The 20697-nt window shown below is 35.5% G+C and overlaps 1 protein-coding gene across 2 annotated transcripts in view; it reads left to right on the forward strand.

Moving 5' to 3' along the window:
* The window catches only part of LOC138695951 (uncharacterized), a 147699-nt gene extending 128092 nt beyond the window's left edge, over window positions 1-19607 (forward strand). The window contains exons 2-3 of one of the 2 annotated variants that reach the window (XM_069820361.1): window positions 4272-4325; window positions 18980-19607. In XM_069820361.1, the coding sequence (XP_069676462.1) occupies window positions 18981-19592 (612 nt within the window). In that variant the 5' untranslated portion in view covers window positions 4272-4325; window position 18980 and the 3' untranslated portion in view covers window positions 19593-19607. The remainder of the gene's footprint in view (window positions 1-4271; window positions 4326-18979) is intronic. The other variant, XM_069820362.1, reaches the window with a different exon arrangement.
* The last annotated feature ends 1090 nt before the right edge of the window (window positions 19608-20697 follow it).

Consider the following 20697-nt stretch of genomic DNA (forward strand, 5'->3'; position numbering starts at 1 on the left):
AACAAATCTCATAGGATTCTTCAACATTCGAACCTAATGAAACTGATATTTTATATAGACAGAGACGCATAAATAAATATGATATCAGCTGGTTCTCTCATATACAGTCATAAACACACCTGTTAAATCTTGAAGATATCGAACTGGTAATCAATAATGATTCCTTTCACTAAGTGTCTTTTTTTTCTCTCTCTCAAAGTCGTCTTAGCGGTAGAAAATTGACTGAATGTCACAAACAGGTTTCTACGCCAAGTAGGAAACGTTTATGATGCCTGCAGTTCATTTCTCTGGCGCAAAAGACACGTTTTTATTTCACTTATATAAAAAAGAACAGTACTAGACTATATTTCGAAAAGCTGCTAGCAAAGAAAAAGGATTTATTCTGCTGTCGTCCCGGCAACTAGCATAGCAACCTTCAGTGTCGACAGCTCTGCAAACAGAGCCAAGAAGATAGAACTGGACGATAAGTAATAATAGAATTAGGACCGGGGAGGCACTCCAGTTTGTAAAATTAATTTAAAATGATAATTAAAACCTTTGCGTTCATTCTTCTAGTTATATATGTGCTATAATTGAGAAAACGAGATTAAGAGATAGTGTCATGCCTTTAAGTTGATTTATTTCCACTAAATAGAAGTGGAAGAAACACTTGGCCCCTTGTGATGGGTTACAAAGTTTAATGCCTTATTTCAGGGAGAATTGAACTATATTTCCGATGGTTCTGATAGTTCGGCGTGGGTTCGAATCCCACAATACTTTGACATATGTTTTCTGTCCTGAATCCACCCCTCAAAGTTTCTGTTGCGGTGTTAAAGGACTTTGCACTGCCAATCAAAACACCAACAAATTTAAGCCGAGTGATCCTTTTTCAATTTATTTTATCAATCTTTTATTGTTAGTCAAGAGACTTGAATGTGTAATGTTACTTACTTTTCTGTGTTAACTGGCTCTCTAGCGTCGATGGAATTGGTGATAGTGAGGTAGGCCTACTAGTACTTTCCGGAGATTCGTTCGAGGATTCCCCATATAATTATCTAATATTTATCAACGAAAATTGACAATTATTCAAGTGAACCTTCAATTCTTAATAGAGGTATTCCCCAAGGCAGAGTTCTTGGTCTTATTTTATTTTTAATATAAATATTAATGACTTATTAAAAATTCCATTCTCATTATCTGAAAAATGTAACAAACCTCCTACATTTATACTAAGTAATAAATTACATAAATCTGATTGTTGCCTTATATACTGTAAATGTCCTATTATTAAGGAGTCCTCTGAAGTTAAATATTTAGGCATAATTTTCGACAGTGTTTTATTGAGGAATTACTTGTCAATAAGTTTATTGCACACATTATACTTAACTTTATTTCAATCGGTAATCACGTATGGAATTAGAGGATGGGGCAGCTTATTTAAAACCAATTTTAATCCACTTTATTTACTAAAGAAGAAAATAATTAAAATATGTCTTCATAAATCCATTGATTTTCCATCTCAAAAATTGTTTTTAGACTTTAATGTTCTTAAAATAAGACAAATTTATTATATTGTATTAATAAAATTCATACATAAAATCTAAATACTTTTGAATTGTATTCTCATAGTTATGAAACAAAAGGTATGAATTATTTAAGATTGTTTGAACCAAAATGCAACACTGCTACAGTATTTAATCATAGTAGTAATTTAGACCCAAGGATACTGTATAGCATTAAATTTAAAAAGTTATGTATGAATTGTATAAATAATGAAAAATTGTAAATTTAAATGTATATATTCTTATTGTGTAGTAGACATAAGACAAATTGTATTATATACTTCTTAATTTAAATTCGGGAATCCGCCCGTGTGCACGAGTTCTACTCTTTCAGGGTGAGCTAAAGTTTTATCAGTTTATATTATATTTTATGTTACAATTATTAACAAAATAAATAAATAAATAAATAAATAAAAATAAATAAATAAATAAATAAATAAATAAATAAATAAATAAATAAATAAATAAATAAATCTTAAATTTGGAAAAGATATTGAATAACATCCAACCAGCTCGTGCAGAACCTTGGAGCACAGTTCCGTTCGCTAGTAGTACATGATGCTCTAGTCGTCTAATGATTACTATACTAGCAGTTATAACCTCAGCAATTGAAAGCGTAGTTAAATAAACAACCACTACCTCTCCTGGAGCATTTCGCTTGACCTTCATCCGTTTTCAAATTCTACCGAGGTTGATGGGTTTCAGAGGGAAATAAAATCTTTAGCAAGGCTTTCTATGAAAAGATGCAAAGCTAGATTAGATTAGATTAGATTAGATTAGATTAGATTAGATTAGATTAGATTAGATTAGATTTATTTATTTAACCTGGTAGAGATAAGGCCGTCAGGCCTTCTCTGCCCCTCTACCAGGATGCCAGGAAGCTACGGATGCCGTATCTAATTTACAGCACGGAAAAGAACTTTGCCTCTGGCAGAGGTTTCCAAGCTAAATAAATCATCTATTTCTACCCCTTGTTCAATTTCGACGGTGAATATTCTTTTCAGTTGACAACATTAAATAAAATATACAGTATTTTATCGTTGACGGGTACATTTAAGGGTCAAAAAAGTTACAATCTTAGAAATTGGTGCAAGAGCGGTAAGAAATAAATAACAGGTCTGAATGGAATTACAACTGGAAGTTTGGTGATTTAATGTTGTAAATCGTGTTTTAATGTGATGAAAATGTGTTTAGGAGATCATAGATGTAGAGATCAGTTAGGAAGTTATAAAATAAAAAAAAGATGTTGGGAAATTAAAAAGTGGCTAGTTAATAAATATAGTTACCGATTGAAGTTTATTGTAAAAAAGTAAATAGTAGAAAGTGATGCAGTGAAGTTTATGAAAGATGATCTTAGTGATAGTATTTACAATTTTCTATAGTTTTTTCTGAGTATTAATTGTGGTTAAGAAATGAATAATCAAACTGATGTGAACTAGATACTCATGTCAAGATTTAATAAGATTATTATAATGACATATATTAGGTAGAAAAAAGATCCCAATGAGTATAACCGTGTGAAATGTTACGATATAGATGTAATGTAGAAAGACGGAATTATGTATAAATTTAGTTATCAAGATTAGAATGCGGAAAGGAACGTAAGTGTGGAACGAACTGATGGTGGGAATTTAAGATCAATAAGAAGAAATTGACTGTTTGGAGTTAAGTTAACAGCGAGAGTAGATGAGTTAATAGTTTAACAGGCTGTCGGATAGCATGCTAATTGTAGGTATATGTAATAGAAAGTTATGGTGAAACCCGTATACATAAGTTGTGGTACACCATAACTAATATAAATGTTGATGACAAATAAATATCTACCTATCTATCTAAATAAAATACTGCTACAAAATGGCAATGTTTAACTACGTATTTTGATGCTGATATCCTTAAAAAATAACGTGAATTCTACAGAGATGTCTATTTAGAGAGCATATGTACAGTATGTATGTATGTATTTATTCACACGGTGACAGTGGTATATTGTATATTGTATATATTGTAGTATATTGCAGAGTATATTGTAGTTCTTACCTCTGACTGAGGTTCTGGATGATACATTTTTTATGCTGGGTAACTTTCGGTGCTGGACCCCGGACTCATTTCACAGGCATTATCACCTTCATCTCATTCAGACACTAAGTAACCTAAGATGTTGATAAAGCGTCGTAAAATAGTCTACTAAAAAAAGACATCTATTTATCAGGCAATTCCTCTGGATTGACTTTGTGTGTCAAAGGAAGAACAATTGTGTTGCATACCTACCTTAATTGTGGTTTTTGAAATATGTTACTATAAGTCAGCGATGTGTGCAATGAAATTCCAGGAACTGGTCACCTACCTCATTATCTCCTAGCTTAGTTTCCTCATGAGTTATGCCTTATTGGTGCCACTTATGAGGTCCCAATCAGTCTTCGGACTGTTGACTAAACAACAAGAATGTACTTCTGATTCTGAGATTGGATTTAAGTTAAATCTGTCATTTATCGAGCAAGTTGTGAGTCGCTAAACACTCGGGCAGTATATTTATTTTGTTGTTGCTACACCATTGCACAGCCTACTAAATGGCGGTTAATTAAGAGACAGAATTAAGGATCTGAGTAACACACTTTTCGATTTTTGTGACCTATCGAAGTAGCAGACGTAATAACAGGACTTAGTACTTATAAGTGGAAATGGTTCTCAGACCAAAATATCCTTTAATCGATGCTTGCCTTGTGCTTGCAGGCGGCAGGCGCTCGGGTCACCTTCTGTTTTGGACGAAAGCGACACAAGAGACAGGTATCGTCAATTTCAATTATATCTATTTGTGTGATGTCGATCAATGTATTCTTTAGTGATGTTCAATACGGAAGTTCGATGATCCAATTCTTTCGCGAGTCAATAAGATCAGTAAATTCAGGCATTATATGTTTATAACTATTGTAAATGTTACTAGAATAAATCTAAATAGTGAATGTCATGAAGGTGACACATCATTTCTCATTAATTATACTGTACCTATGAAAAAATTAGTTTCTCGTGTTATCAGTCAGATTACATAACCACATTATTGTACATTGCCTCGCTAGATAGGCAACACACACATTAACACTCTTCTTACGAACACATAAACTAGGAAATTCACATGAGAGAATAAATGAAAGTGGAAGGAAAGAATACAGAAAAAAAGAAATAAAGAATGAAAGAACAGGATAATGATATAACAAATACAGGGACATCATTTTACTTTTACTAACATTTTTAATATTAACCTGACTATACCTTTGGATAAACGGTTGAGAACCGGAAACACCGTTTGCTACCCCCTTCCACGACTGGAGTTCGATGATACTGGCGTAAAATACAAACAAATATGGGTATAGGAGGGAAGAAAAGTAGTTCATCCATTTAAGTAAACTAGGAAATATCGCAATATTGAGTTTGATAATTTTCATTACGTTTTTGTTTAATCAAAATACAGAACAGTGTTAATAATAAGTTTTTTTTTTTTGCTCACAAACTGAGTTATCCATGCGAACGTATTCATTATGCAGTGTATATGTCTACAGCACATTAGCGTACAATATAGAGAATGAAGTTAAATTGAAAAATAATCATAATATAGATATTTAAACACATTTTTGAAAATGGTGGTCGTTCATTTCGATACAGACTTCAGTTCTTTTGTGCATATTATCGCACTATAGACTATTGTACCTAATCCCAATTACCAGTTTCATCCTTCGTACTAGTAACTCATGTTGAAATAATTCTGTACCTACTCTATAAAATAGGCCTAGTATCTTACGTACTGTAAATTCAATCTTCACTTCTGCCCGACTCGCTCAGATAAAATTACTCAGACAGAAGCAGGTGGGGGAAATCGGGATGCGACGTAGACAAACGGACGACAGTACCTGTGCGAAAATATGATTCGATATTGAAAGCCCTTTCGTCACTGGAAAACGCGAACACATTTCTGGAACGTACTGTACTCACTAACTCAGTACTGTTTACTATATGCGGCCTTGGTTCTGAGTGGAGGACAGTTGGAACTTCATTAGTAGAAGGGGTGGGAGTGAAGTACATTAAAAAACTCGGGTAGAATGTAAATTGAAGTAAAAATAAATGATGTCCCTGTATAAATTAACTTCTTTTATAGTAAACTGTATCTTTTTTAAGTAGATATATGTAATTAATTTTTCTCAAATTTTCATAAAATTGCTATAATTTATAATATTATTACGAGGGTCATTTCATAAATAATGCACAGATTGGCAGAACTGTAAAGTGGATGACGCAACACCAATGAAAATTGAGTCAGAGTTGGATTGAGAAAGAAGCACTTTGTTCGTTTCGTCGATAGCATACTCTGTCTTTAGGTAACGAGAGCAAGAAATGGAGCCTACATGTGTCTCGGGTACTGTGACGATTGAAGACCAAAGAGCGGAGTTTGTGGTGAGTTTACAATGGACCGTAGTACAGTTTCTCGTTGGGCTATCGTTTTCGTGTCAGCTTAGACGTTGATGCAAGACCAGGAAGTCCTAAAACATCAACACTCTGTATGTATGTATGTATGTATGTATGTATGTATGTATGTATTCACATTGCAAATGGGTAAATACACCCGGTGGCAGTGGTAACTAATTATACTCAATGACAATTAATAATAAATACAATTAATAATAATACTAATAATAATAATTATTATTATTACTACTACTACTACTAATTATAATAATAATAATAATAATAATAATAATAATAATAATAATAATGAGCATCCTAAATTAAATGAAACACGATCACTTAAAATAACATTTGAAGTAAATCTAATTTGTATCTTAACACTAAGTTCGAACTAAAACCCACGAGTATGATATGTTTATACATGCACAAGTACCTTTCAGCACTACACTCATTTCGCTCACAACTCACTCACTGCACTGGAACTACGACATATTTCACTGATACCATTCTGATTTCACTAACACTTCAAAAACATTTTACTGTTCAAATACTTTGCTCTACCACTAGAAACTACAAAACTTCGGTGACACAAACACACTCTTCACTGACACAACACACTTCACTGACACAACACACTTCTTCACAGATACAACACTTCAAATAATAAAACATCAATTACACCCTTTAAATAGTGTGCATAATGTACTATTGTCTATTAGTAAAGTCCTTAAGCCTATTTTTGAATACATTTTTGATTATTGGTAAAGATTTTAATAAGTCTGCAGGTAAAGTATTCCAGTCCCTGATAGTACCATTGAGAAAATAAAACTTTCCAGTGAATAAAGTGTGAAATTTGTGGCGGATGCTCTTCAAGAAGATCGTCGAATGACGTGTGAAAACTTTCAGAAGCTACGGGGATTTAACCAAATTCAGTATTACGTATTTTGGCAAAGAATTTGAAGAGAAAAATTTCTTCGCGATGCGTCCCTCATTGCTTGGCTTCTGAACAGAAATAGAAACCGCTTGGATATTGCAAACTGGCTGACAGGACCATCATGAAAACGAGTAGCCCAACGAGAATGTATTATGGTCCACTGTAAGATCACCACAAACTCCACTCAAAGCACTGTGGAAGTGTGGATTTCTGTGAAGGGGTTTTGCCACGTAAAGATTAGATATTTGATATTCAATCGTCACAGTACCCGAGACACGTGTAGGTTCCATTTCTAGCTCTCGTTACCTAAACACAGAGTATGCTATGTATGAAACGAACACATGTGCATGTGCTTCTTTCTTAGTCCTTTAACTGCAACTGATGTAAAATTTCATTGATGTTGCGTCATCCAATTCACAGTTCTACCAACCTGTGTATTACTTATGAAATGATCCCTGTATTATATTTCCGAAGATAGGACTTTACAAATGACATTGATATTTAACTATACAGACTAGATTTGACTGGCTTATTAATAATTTTCGTTACTTTTATTTATAAATTTTATTCTCTAAAAAGTCTTCTGTTTTATTTCCCTTCAATGTCATTTCTTCCTCTTTCATTATAATGTTCGTTATTTTCTCTGTTTATTCCTTTTCTTCCCCTGTTGTTTCTTATTTGTTCTTTTGTATTGTTTTCTGTCTTCTTTCTACGTTTTCCTCTTCATTTTTTTATTGTTAGTGGTTTATTTTACAATACTTTACCAACTACTATGGTTATATAGAGTCTGAATGATATGAAGGTGATAAGGGTTGAGGGAAAACCCTGGAAAAAACCTCAACCAGATAACTTGTCCCAACCAGGGTTTGAACCTGAGCCCGCACGTTGCACGGTCAGGTATGCTAACCGTTACTCCACAGCACAGCGGTGTGCATTTAGAGTTCCGTTATTATCTTTCTTTCTCTGTCCATTCTTCATTGTTCTCACCAAGCTTAGACGATCTCACTCACACCACTCTGCTGACTCGTGCCTTACCCAAAACATAATAAATCATACGGTGCATGCCTGTTAGTTATGCAGCGTTGTCACATTATGACTATGAATTTGCCCAGCTGCTGGGCTAAGGCAAGTACGATTTTTTTTTTTAACAGAGAAGTTAGTAGTTATCTCTTGCGGCAAGATAAGCTTACCTCTGTACTCGGGCTGAGGTCGTCTATGTTTGGCAACGCTGTTATAAAGCAATTCAGTTATCGGACGCGGCTAACTGCATAATATAAGAGGATGGTGATGTGACTTCTTTGACTTCTTTCCTCTGACCAAGATTTGTCTAAGTTTGGCGAGTACAATACATCCCTTATAGGGCTGGGGACGGAGCGGTTCGGTTCGGAGCAGTAAATGTGACGTCATTACTCGGTTAAACCGAGTACAGTACCGAGTACCAATTTGTGGCGGCAGATTTAAAATTTAGATAGATCGAGTCGATTTTAGAACGTACTTTGAAAGTGAAACCAAGCATGTTTTAAAAGCGTTTTAATAAAGCGCTTTCGCTTTGCCAATTGACGAGAAAAAAGTGCTTCTCTTCATTGCAAAATGGCGGTTGCAAATTTCATTTGCGTGATTACAACTATTTGCGAAGTTATTTTGTATGAAAGGCCTATTTAACTTTCAGTATTGTTATATGAAGGGTACAAGGGAAAAACGATCAAGGTCCACCAAAAATCGAAATTGAGTTAATAATGCTATCTTATAGTGGAAAGCAAGTACTATCATGTGGTCTAGCTAGTAATAAGAAATAATCGTTCTTGACATTCCACTACGTCAATTTCTATTAAATACACACATAACAAAGTATTAAGTGCTTTAACTTTAAAATTCGTTTTTCTCGAAACTTTCTAAAATGGACCTTGATCGTTATTCCCGTGTACCCTTCATATATGACAGACGAAATAAAATTGAAAAAATTATTTATAATACTAACAGATAATAAATTAACATGTGAGGTAAACGTTAAAAGCTGCAGCTAAGCGCTGTAACCTTCTCCATTCTTCTGTAACTTCATCCCTCTTAGCCCCAAATAGTTTCCTAAACATCTTATTCTCAAACACCCTTAACCTCTGTTCCTCTCTCAAAGTGAGAGTCCAAGTTTCACAACCATATAGAAGAACCGGTAATGTAATTGTTTTATAAATTCTAACTTTCAGCTTTTCTGAGAGCAGATTGGATGATAAAAGCTTCTCAACCAAATATTAAAACGCATCTACCATATTTATTCTGCCTTTAATTTCCTCCCGAGTGTCATTTATAATATTTGTTACTGTTGCTCCAAGATATTTGAATTTTTTCCAGCTTTTCAAAGGATAAATTTCCAACTTTTATATTTCCATTTCGTACAATATTCTGGTCACGAGACATAATCATATACTTTGTCTTTTCGCGATTTACTTTCACACCTATCTCTTTAGTTGCTTCAAGTAATATTCCCGTGTTTTCTCTAATTTTTTGTGGATTTTCTCCGAACATATTCACGTCATCCGCACAAACAAGGAGCTGATGTAACTCGTTCAATTCCATACTTTCTCTGTTATCCTGGACTTTAATATTAGTAATAATAATAATAATACGTTCAGACTGTCAATGTTCATTAGGTCCACTTGACAGATGATATAATAGGATGAACCCCCCTTCAATACTGGAGGCCTTTCAGCCCGCCTTGGGGATAAGGAAATAATTTTTCTTGCAGCAGAAAATATTTAAATACAACAGTAACTACGTTGTTGTCTGCTAGAATTAAGTAAAACACATGAACTCTGTTTGAACGTTTGAACTGACCGGTAACGGCTACGGTTAACCGAGTAACTTCGGTGCTCCGCTGCCAAGCACATAAACCGATAGAACCGAGTAACTCAACAGCTCTACTCGCTCCGTCCCCAGCTCTAATCCATTGCTCTTCAATAATTCTTTCGTATTATTTTTCTTCGACATGTTCTGTTTTCACTTGATCATTTTCCTGTTATTTTATATTTTTTCTTTTCATCTGATATATTTTAATACTCTTTTGTATTAATTTAATTTATTTTTATTTCTATTTGCTATAAATTCTTCTCATCTTTCCCTTCTTTCTCTGAAATTTCTTTATTTATCTTTATTTAATTGTTAGGTTTTAAAGCCCACGAATTTTTCAATTGCCACATTTCATTTTGTCCTTCTAACTCAGGTTACAACTACAGTAATTTTCAGTCTCCTTTCCACACAACCTAGCAAGCAATCAATAACTTACTCGTTGACGTGAATGCTGATAACCAGGGAACGGATTTATATGGACTAAAAATATATGAAATATGTAAATATATATGTAGTTATTTTTACCAAAATATGGAATTAAATATGGATTTTTACCAAAATATGGAATTAAATATGGACTTAAAATTATAAAAAAATGACTATGTACGTTAAATATTGGTACATTTTAATCAAACTAAACAAAAAATATAATGGACGTACCTTATCTTCCAATGTAGTTTCAACAAAACACAATTTTTATTGTCTGTTACCATAACAATAGGTTACAAACATTTCTTTCAAGTGCTGAAAAGTGAATCTTCTTCTATTGTCTCTGAGGATAGATTTATACTGACTAAAAGAGCGTTCGACGTCACAAGAAGTAACTGGTACATAATTCAATTTCACAATGTCTGCTGGGGATAAGTCCAAGTTAATCTTCACTGTTGATTCACCACTCATCACAGCAACAACCTTTTGTAGTTCTTCATATCCAGGGTTTTTTGAAAGTACAGTGTCCACCTTAGCTCTTACTGCATCTGCAACTTTACCTCTACCACGATTCAGTTGTTCCACAGTACTATTTATAATTTCAAAACTTTCAGATAGTGAAAGGTGCCTATTTTGGAGACTTTTGAGCGTTTTTATGATGCATGAAAATGTATGCTGAATGTGAGCTAAGTCATTCTTCACACTTATGTCACAGGTAACTGTTTTCGCAGTATCAATTGAGACTGCATCTTCAGAGTCCAATGCAAGGAGAACATTGTTAATAGAGTCTATATGTTCGGCATAATATTCAACTGCTTCTAGCCATGTACCCCATCTAGTTAAAATTGGCTTTGGTGGCAATGGAATTTCAGGGTACATTTCTTTCAACACGTTAACTCTACTGGGAGCTTTGAGAAATACTTTTTTCACTGATGAAATCAACAAATCTACTTTAGGGAAATTGTCTCTGACCACTTCTGCCACACGATGAAATGCATGCGCCACACAAGTAAAATGAGTCAATTTAGGATATACAACAGATAATGCTTGTCCAGCTTTGACCATATAAGGGGCAGCATCGCTAATAAAGAATAACACATTATCGTACATAATACCCTTTGGCCACAGGATACCCATAGCTTCGTTGAACAGTTTAACTATAGTTTTGTTATTGCACTTTTCTAGAACATCACAATGTAAAAGAATTCGTTCAGAATATTGTTCACTTAACAAACCGATAACTACATTACCAACAAGTCTACCTTCTTTGTCGGGAGTCTCATCAATGGAAACCCAAATTGAACTATCTTTAATTTCATCTCTTATCTTCTGTATTGTCTCATCGTAGATGGATGGAGCATACGTCTTCCTAAGTGTTGACTCATCCGGGATTGTATGTTGAGTATATTTTTCAAGGAATTCCCTGAAGACCTTATTCTTTAGTTTGTAGAGAGGAATATCAGCAGAGATGAGAGAACGGCACAGGTCGATGTTAAACTCAGATCTTACATTCGATGTTGTTGGTTGTGTTAAAAACAATTGTCTCTGCTTGGAATTTAGTTGTTTGTTGGCCTGATGTTTACTAGTTGTAATGTGTTGTTGCACCAGGAACTTTTGTGTAGATGATACTGCACACTGACACAAATTACAAAATAATATTTTATTGTCAGTTGATAAACCATCTTCTTTAAATTCTGAAATGTAACTTGTTAGTTTTGATTTTAAATTGACTGAATGACGTACTTTTGGCATATTTACCGTCTTTATAGTATGATTTACAAAACTGAACCTATGTGTACTCTGACTGGCATTTAACTGTTGAGCTGCACAACTGAAGTCTGTTAAAAATTTTAAATTAAATTAATACAGTTTTGTAACTTACTTTCCCATTGTTGATAGGACTGCTAATTTTCAAATAACTCTGATGTTAAAGGGATTACTGAACATGTGTTTAAATCTCTATTGTTGAAATGTATTTTTAAAAGTTAATGGAATTTTGTTTTGTTTTATTGTTAAACCTAATATAATATGGACTGTTTTATATGAAATATGGAAAATATATGGAAATTAACGAAAATATGTACTAAACTCTAAAATATGGAAAAATATGGAAAATAAAAGTAGGATTTTTCAACCCTACACATTGTGAAACATAAAGATAATGCAAAATATAAATTATATTAGCTTTATAAGTAAATATGTATTTACATATAAATCCTTTCCCTGCTGATAACATTCCAGCGCCTCGCTCTCACAGCAGTAAGCAATTTCTTTAAAATTAGCAATTTCTCACTTTTTTAGTATTTCTGTTTTGTTTCTGCGGCCGCAATATAAACACTTCTTCGAGTTATTGGGTAATTCTTGTCGAGTTTATTAGTTGTGGCGAGAGAGGTTTTGCAGCTTGCGGTCACCGGATCGCACGTGACAGAAATTCCCTCGTTGCTATGGTTGCGAGACTGTTCAGATGTTAAAGCATGAGGGCGAACATGTCTGCTGTCGTGTAACGGTAAATACTTTTTTTTAATATGCTTTTCCATCTACAGAAGCTATTCGAAGAGTAAGAGACGTTAGCAAAAGAATAATGGAACAATGGTAAAATGAAAAAAGGGAAGAGTAAACCGAAGTACCCGAGAAAACCTGCATCATTTCAGCTACTTTATAATAATAATAATAATAATAATAATAATAATAATAATAATAGTAATAGTAATAATAATAGTAACAATAATAATAATAATGGTTTATTTTAACTGGCAGAGTTAAGGCCATTCGGCCTTCTCTTCCACTCAACCAGTATGATAGAAAATTACTACAATCCTATAAATATAACATAATTAGGCTAATACAATACAATACAATATAATACAATTCAAAGCAATACATTCTACAATACAAGACAATATAAAACAATACAATGACAATTCTTTTCATCTTCACAACACCAATAAAATAATTATGTAATAATAATAATAATAATAATAATAATAATAATAATAATGGTTTATTTTAACTGGCAGAGTTAAGGCCATTCGGCCTTCTCTTCCACTCAATCAGTATGATAGAAAATTACTACAATGCTATGAATATAACATAATTAATACAATACAATACAATTCAAAGCAATACAATTCTACAATACAAGACAATATAATACAATACAATGACAATTCTTTTCATCTTCACAACACCAATAAAATAATTATGTAATAATAATAATAATAATAATAATAATAATAATAATAATAATAATAATAATAATAATAATAATAGTCATACCTAAATTAAATTAAATTATTAAACTCGATCACAATTATAACTTCAATTTGACTGCACCCGTAAGAAATCGTTTAGCCTTTTCTTGAAAGTGGTTATTGTTTGGCAGCCCCTAATCTTCTGAGGTAGAGAATTCCATTCACGGAGGACTGAGACAGTAAAAGAGGATGAATAGTGGGATGTTCTATGGGCAGGAATTGCTAGGATTTGGCTCTCCTGTGACCTGGTGTTTAGATTGTGATTGGAGGATAAGTAGTTAAACCTGGAACGAAGATAATTTGGAGTAGAAGTGTGGAGAACTCGAAACAGAAGAGAGAGCGAATGAAGTGTTCTACGGTGACTAAGTTGCAGCCAGGATAAAGATTTGAACGAGGGTGTAATATGGTCAAATTTGTGAGCATTGCTGATGAATCTGACACACATATGCACACGCTGCAGCTTGTTCGAAAGGTCAGTTGTCAAGTCTGTAAGTATTACGTCGCAATAGTCAAACAGTGGTAGTACGAGGGTTTGCACTAAAGTCTGTTTTAATTCTGACGGGAGGAAGTTTCTGAATTTACAGGAAATCTTATAGGAATAAAATAAAATAAAATTTTAACTTCTTTCAGTGGTAAACTATCACTTACACGGGTCACGGCTTGAAATTGTGAGATAAAATTGAAATTAAAAGCGGGTAGAAGTTACGTCTCCTATCCCAATTTATAAATGGAATAGTTCAAAATGCTGTTTATTTACGATGCTCAGTCTCTTGTCAGTCGTGGATTAATAAAATGGATTTTATTATTTGTAATGATCCTAACAGCCACTAGCGTAGCTCAGATGGTAGCAAGTTGGACTCGAGATCTGATGCTATTCTCGGACATGGGTTCAAATAATGCTTGGATTACCTGGTTGGATATTTCTGAGGTTTTCCTGAACTGTAAAGTGAACGTGTGGTAACCTACGGCGAATTCTCAGTCTCATCTTAACAAATATCGTCTCGTTATCGCCAATTCTATCGGCAAGCACAATAAACCTTCAAACTGCGGTGCGTTCGGAATAGAAAAAACCCAACGCTGTGATTCTCTCACAGTTCTGTTTATCTGCATATAAAAGTAGTTCCAACCTTTGAAACGTTGTCAGTTCTTATGTACGTCTATCTACTTCACCAGCGGTAGTAGTAGTGGTAGTGGTAGTTGTGATATTAGTGGTAGTGGTAAGGTCTAGTGGTGATAGTGATACGGTAATAGTGGTAATATAGTGGTGATAATGGTAACCTAATAGTGATAGTGATAGTGGTAGTGGTAGTGTTAGTGGTAATGCTGGTAACCTAGTGGTGACAGTGGTAATAGTGGTAATAGTTATAAACTAGTGGTGATAGTGGTGGTGGTAGTAGTGACAGTGGTAATAGTGAAAACATAGTTGTGAGAATGGTAACCTAGTAGTGATATTGATAGTGGTAGAGGTAGTAATAGTGATAATAGTAGTAACCTAGTGGTGACAGTAGTAATGTTGGTAACCCAGTGGTGATAGTGGTAATAGTTGTAAACTAGTGATGATAATGGTAGTGATAGTGATAGTGGTAATAGTGGTAACCTAGTGGTGATAGTGATAGTGATAGTGGTAATAGTGGTAACCTAGTGGTGATAGTGGTAATGTTGGTAACCCAGTGGTGATAGTGGTAATAGTTGTAAACTAGTGGTGATAATGGTAGTGGTAATGATAGTGGTAATAGTGGTAACCTAATTCTATAGTGGTAGTAATAGTGGTAACCTAGTGGTAATAGTGGTAACCTAGTGGTGATAGTGGTAACCTAGTGGTGACAGCGGTAGTGGTAGTGATAGTGGTAACCTAGTGGTAATAGTGGTAACCTAGTGGTGATAGTGGTAACCTAGTGCTGATAGTGGTAGTGGTAGTGAGAGTGGTAATAGTGGGAACCTAGTAGTGATAGTGGTAATGTTGGTAACCCAGTGGTGATAGTGGTAATAGTTGTAAACTTGTGGTGATAATGGTAATGGTAGTGGTAGTGATAGTGGTAATAGTAACATAATTCTATAGTGGTAGTGGTAGTGATAGTGGTAACCTAGTGGTGATAGTGGTAACCTAGTGGTGATAATGGTAACCTAGTGGTGATAGTGGTAGTGATAGTAGTAATAGTGATAACCTATGGTAATAGTGGTAATAGTGATAACCTAGTGGTGATAGTGGTGGGTGTGGTAGTAATAATAGTATTGGTAGTGGTAGTAGTTGTAATAGTGGTAACCTAGTGGTGATAGTGGTAATAGTAGTAGTAATAATGGTATTTGTAGTGGTAGTAGTTGTAATAGTGGTACCCAATGGTGGAGTGGTAATGCTATTAGAGCGAAAGTCAGGTAATCCTGTGGCGAATCCTCAATCTCATCTTACCAAATATCGTCTCGTTATCGCCATTTCTACCGGTATGCACAATAAACTTTCAAACTGCGGTGCTTTCGGAACAGAAAAGTAATCAACGAGGTTACTTCTCTCACAGTTCTGTTCTTCTGCATATGAAAGTAGTTCCAACCTTTGCAACGTTGTCAGTTCTTGTATACGTCTATCTTCACCAGCTGTAGTAGTAGTAGTAGCAGCAGCAGCAGCAGCAGTAGTAGTCGTGTCATAGTGGTAATTCTAATTGTAATTAGTACTAGTGGTGGTAATGGTGGTTGTGGTAGTGGTAATATTAGTAGTGGTTGTAGTTGTGGTGGTAGTTGTATTAGTGATAGTAGGCCTACTAGTAGTGGTAGTAATAATGGTGGTGGTAGTGATGGTAGTAGTAGTAGTAGTAGTAGTAGTAGTAGTAGTAGTAGTAGTAGTAAAAGTTCATTCATACTCAGTTTCTCAACCAATACTACTTGGAGACATTCATCAATAAAGTAGAAATACACATTAAATTCCTGTGAAAGAGAGAAATCTCTTCATTCCTGCTTGGAATCGAACAGGCGTTCGCTATATTTATCCGGAATCGCTATCGAGTTCAGCAGAGCGGAAGAATAAAATGATCTACTTCAGTGCTGTCATTCTCAACACCAAATCAATTTAGAGTTTTAATTAATTGCATTATATTATATCTAATTAAGCCGGAAAGAAGAGATGACTTGCTTAACAATTTGTAATTCCAGACGCGGACATTAATTCTATTTTGTAAATGACAGGTCAATTCTTTCGCCAGCAGAAGGAACTCATTAGAAGCTTTAATGTATATACGGGCTGCAGATCTGGACGAGGAACAACGGATGGCAAGTTAACAAGATATGCTTTTCTCTTTGTCTTTCTTTCTGTATCAGCTCTCAAATTTACAGCTTCTACCAGACATTTCACAGTAATCCGTAGCTTTAAACTGCACTAACCTCAAGGACTTGGGTTCGAATCAAGTGTAGGAAATTTTGTGTAACAAAGTGTCTCGTTTTGATTTTATCTGTCTATAAATTTGTATAACGAATTTTATATTCTTGAGAGTTATGGACTACCTATTTCGGCCGTAGTATGATTTTGAATAGGGGAGATATGGCTAATTTCTGATAGCAAAGGTTTTGGTGCAAAAATAAGGTTCAAATTTAAAAAAAAAAACAGTGTTTTTAATGTACGTACATTTTTAGATTTTAGGAAGTTACATGTTACAGTCCTCAATTAAACTAAGCTGTTGTGAAGCATTTTATATTACTTCTGTTGTGTGAAGTGAAGCCTTCAGTGGAATGAGGAATGGAATTTTTGAGTCTGTTCCAAACTATAAAACTCAAACTTCACTGTTATTAACTTAGTCAGTACGTAACTACTACTGACCTATTTGGTTAGAAACTTATTTAACAGTCCTAGAAGAAAGTAAAATGCATTTTAAATGATCAAAAGTACTTCGAAGTATTAAAAATGACCAAAAAATGCCGAAAAAAAAATAAAAATGACCTTTAGTTCAAAAACATAAAAAATGCTAACAATGCAATATAAGAAATTACTTTTTTACTTTGATATTAATTGACATAGAAAGGATTTCTATATTAATAGGCATCGTCCTAATGTGAAAAATAAGAAGATGACTTTTCATCAACACCCGCCCCCTACTCATGACCGTATATTTAGTCATTGACTTGCTTCCAATTTTCTTTTCAAATTTTGCTTTCAAAAGTTAGATATTAGTTTACTGAATAAATTGTACTTACGTTATATGAATTATTTCGTATTGATGGGATTCAAATTTGACCCGTACTTCATTTGTATCTAGCATCACATAATACATACCTAAAAATAAAAATCTTTAATATTTCTCAAAATAGGCCCACAGCTTTTGTCCTTTATCCTTTATAAATGCCTTCCTTTGAAGCTCTTCTTCTACAGTTGGAATAGGTTTCAGTCGCATGGGGATAAATCCAGGCTACAATGTGGAGGATGCGGCAGAACTTTCTAGTCAAGTTTTTGCGCAGTAAGACGGGCGAAATTGATTTCTTGCAGCTTTACAAAATGCTTCCTACGCATATCATGGAAAATCTGAAAACTAGAATCGATGTTACTTTTATCATGTACAGTCTTAGAAACAATTGATGGTGCGATTCTTGGTGTGAATAAATGAAGCATTGAAGAGCTTTTCACACCAATAAATTTGTATGTGTGCTGTCTCCTTTGAGATAAAGTCGGGCGGTTGTAAGCCTCTCTTCGTGCCGTCTCCGTACCGTTTGGACCTATGAAACAGTCAGTAACATGCAGGCTTGCGACGTCTGGGGACGGGGTTCAATTCTCAGTAAAGTGGGGATTTTTTTAAAATAATGTCGCTAATTTTGAAACATGTTACCTGTTTCAATTCTTCAATTCTTAAAAAAAAAAAAAAAAGTGGAACAACTTACACTTGTGGCTTAATAGATATAGATCGACTAGATATAAGTTACTGCTGGGGAGATAAATTTTCTTCCAGAAATAAAACAAAGATAAACAAATTAATGCAAAAATATGAAAAAGACATGTGAACCTAGTACTTTGTCTAGATACAACCGGCGTTTATAACCGCCTGGCATCTTCCGGGCATACATTCGACCGACTGTATGGGAAGCAGACGCTCTCTCCATTAGACTAAAACTGATAACTGATGCACTGTACCCTTATACTCCCATTTTTTCTCCATTATACATTCAGAAATTTAAAATAAATATTATAGTCCAGACACATGATCTGAAGACATTAATTCGTCAATTTAGGCACAGAAAATTAATCATAAACAAAAGCAAGAAAACTGTTTTGAATTCAATATTTTCTAACGTTAATAGCAAAAAAAAAAGAGTTCGGTCAAGTTTGGGGGGGGGGGTGGCAGTGACCTCCCATATCCCCCATAACTCCGCCTATGGAGCCTTAAGAAGTGCATAACGTCATCAGCAGCGAATAGCAAGACGCACACGTTTAAATGTAACCGACCTGCAATGTGATTGGCTGCCGGAAATAAGAGCGACGGGACTATAGTTATAAAATTAAATTGCTTAGTATATGAGCGTCGCCGTATCAGAGTTAACGAAGTATTCTATTGCAGGATGATGGAGGAGTACAAGTCAGAGCTAGACCAAGACTCCCCCAGCCAGCAGACCATGGCCAGCTACGGGGGCACTGCCGCCAGCCTCTCACCCTCCAACTCCCCCACCTTGCACCACCTGCACCACCTGTACAGCCCGCGCCACTCGTACGACCACCACCAGTACGACACCGACTCGGTGTCGCCGCAGGTGGCGCAGATGCTCCCCAGCGTGCTCACGGGAGCGAGACTCACCCCCGGAGTCGAGGAGTGCCACTGGCTCAACAACGGCTCGCTAGTCGGCAGTCCGGGGAGCACGCTCGCGGCCGGCCCGCACCACCAGAACTATCAGCACCATCTGGCGGCCGGGGAGGTCAACCTCACGGGCAGCGCCGCCGGTATTAAGGTGGGGCACCACCACCCGGGGCACCATCACCATCACCACAACCACCACGGACACCAGCAGCAGCAGAAGGCCATCAAGGAGCAACGGATCCGCAGACCCATGAACGCCTTCATGGTGTGGGCCAAGGTGGAGCGCAAGAAGCTGGCGGACGAGAACCCGGACCTGCACAACGCGGACCTCAGCAAGATGCTCGGTGAGTCGTCTCATTGTGGATATTGCGAAAGGTAAAGAATTTAAGATGTGAATTCTTAAATCATTCTGATTGAGAAAGTTCATATGAATATAGGTCCGTTTTCGAACGGTTGCGGAGATATAGCTCTTTGATTTCACAAAAACTTCTGCGATTCCATTTTACTAACTCGCATTTAGAGGCAGATAACGGACAAATTTAAAGTTTATATTCACGTAAGCATACATACCTAATATTCTAGACGTCGGGATCGATATTTTCGCACATTTTCAAAGGTATCTTCTTCTGCTTCAATGCACTTTTGCGCTCGGACGTGAATCGCGCTCGTCGCTGGAGAGAATTGCACGTGGCTGTCTTTACGCCGCACCCAAAATACGGTCGATTAGCGACTCTCTCGTTTGCCCCTTCCATTGCTATACTAAGTCTTTCATTCAACCCTATAGACAGTAAGTACTCTTCGATATGGTACCCTTCTATTCGGAAAGCGTCGTTCATATTCAGCGACGGCACGCAAGGAACTTCCATCGGACAAACCTTAAACATACACAATATCGGCGTATTCAGTAGTCGAAAATTTATAAGGCATCTTGAAAAACACAACTTAACACTTTCGATAACTGTACCTGTATAACTACTGTACTGTAGGTAGCTGACTGAACTGCTATGAATTGATGATAGTGTATTTGTGTTATCTGCGGGTTCTGTGTCATTACGTCAGATAAGGTCAGGCGATTGGACATTTTTAATGCCTCACTACCCGGTTTCTTTCTCTTATAAACATCGCTCACAATGCAGAGTCCAATGTTACGTCATTCATTGCGGTCGGTGACCTTGTCTCTCGTTCTCATATCAGCAGCATATGATAACGTCTGATTCACATTGGGGCGAGACGTTTTACCAAAAAATGCATCTAGCTCCGCCATCGTTCGAAAATGGACCTATGTTCATATGCACTTTTTCATTCAAAATGGCCTAAGATATCTTATCCTAAATTTTTTACCTTTCCTCGTGATTCACCCTGTATATAATCTTATTACATGCATTTCCAAATCAAACAGAAGCTTATCATGTTCATATAGTGGAGTCATATGTAGAAATAACCATAATAGTAGAATTGAATCGCCCTGTTTCAAAACCGCTTAA

Source organism: Periplaneta americana, chromosome 3 (assembly GCF_040183065.1).
Source record: "Periplaneta americana isolate PAMFEO1 chromosome 3, P.americana_PAMFEO1_priV1, whole genome shotgun sequence".
Classification (NCBI taxonomy): Eukaryota; Metazoa; Arthropoda; class Insecta; order Blattodea; family Blattidae; genus Periplaneta; species Periplaneta americana.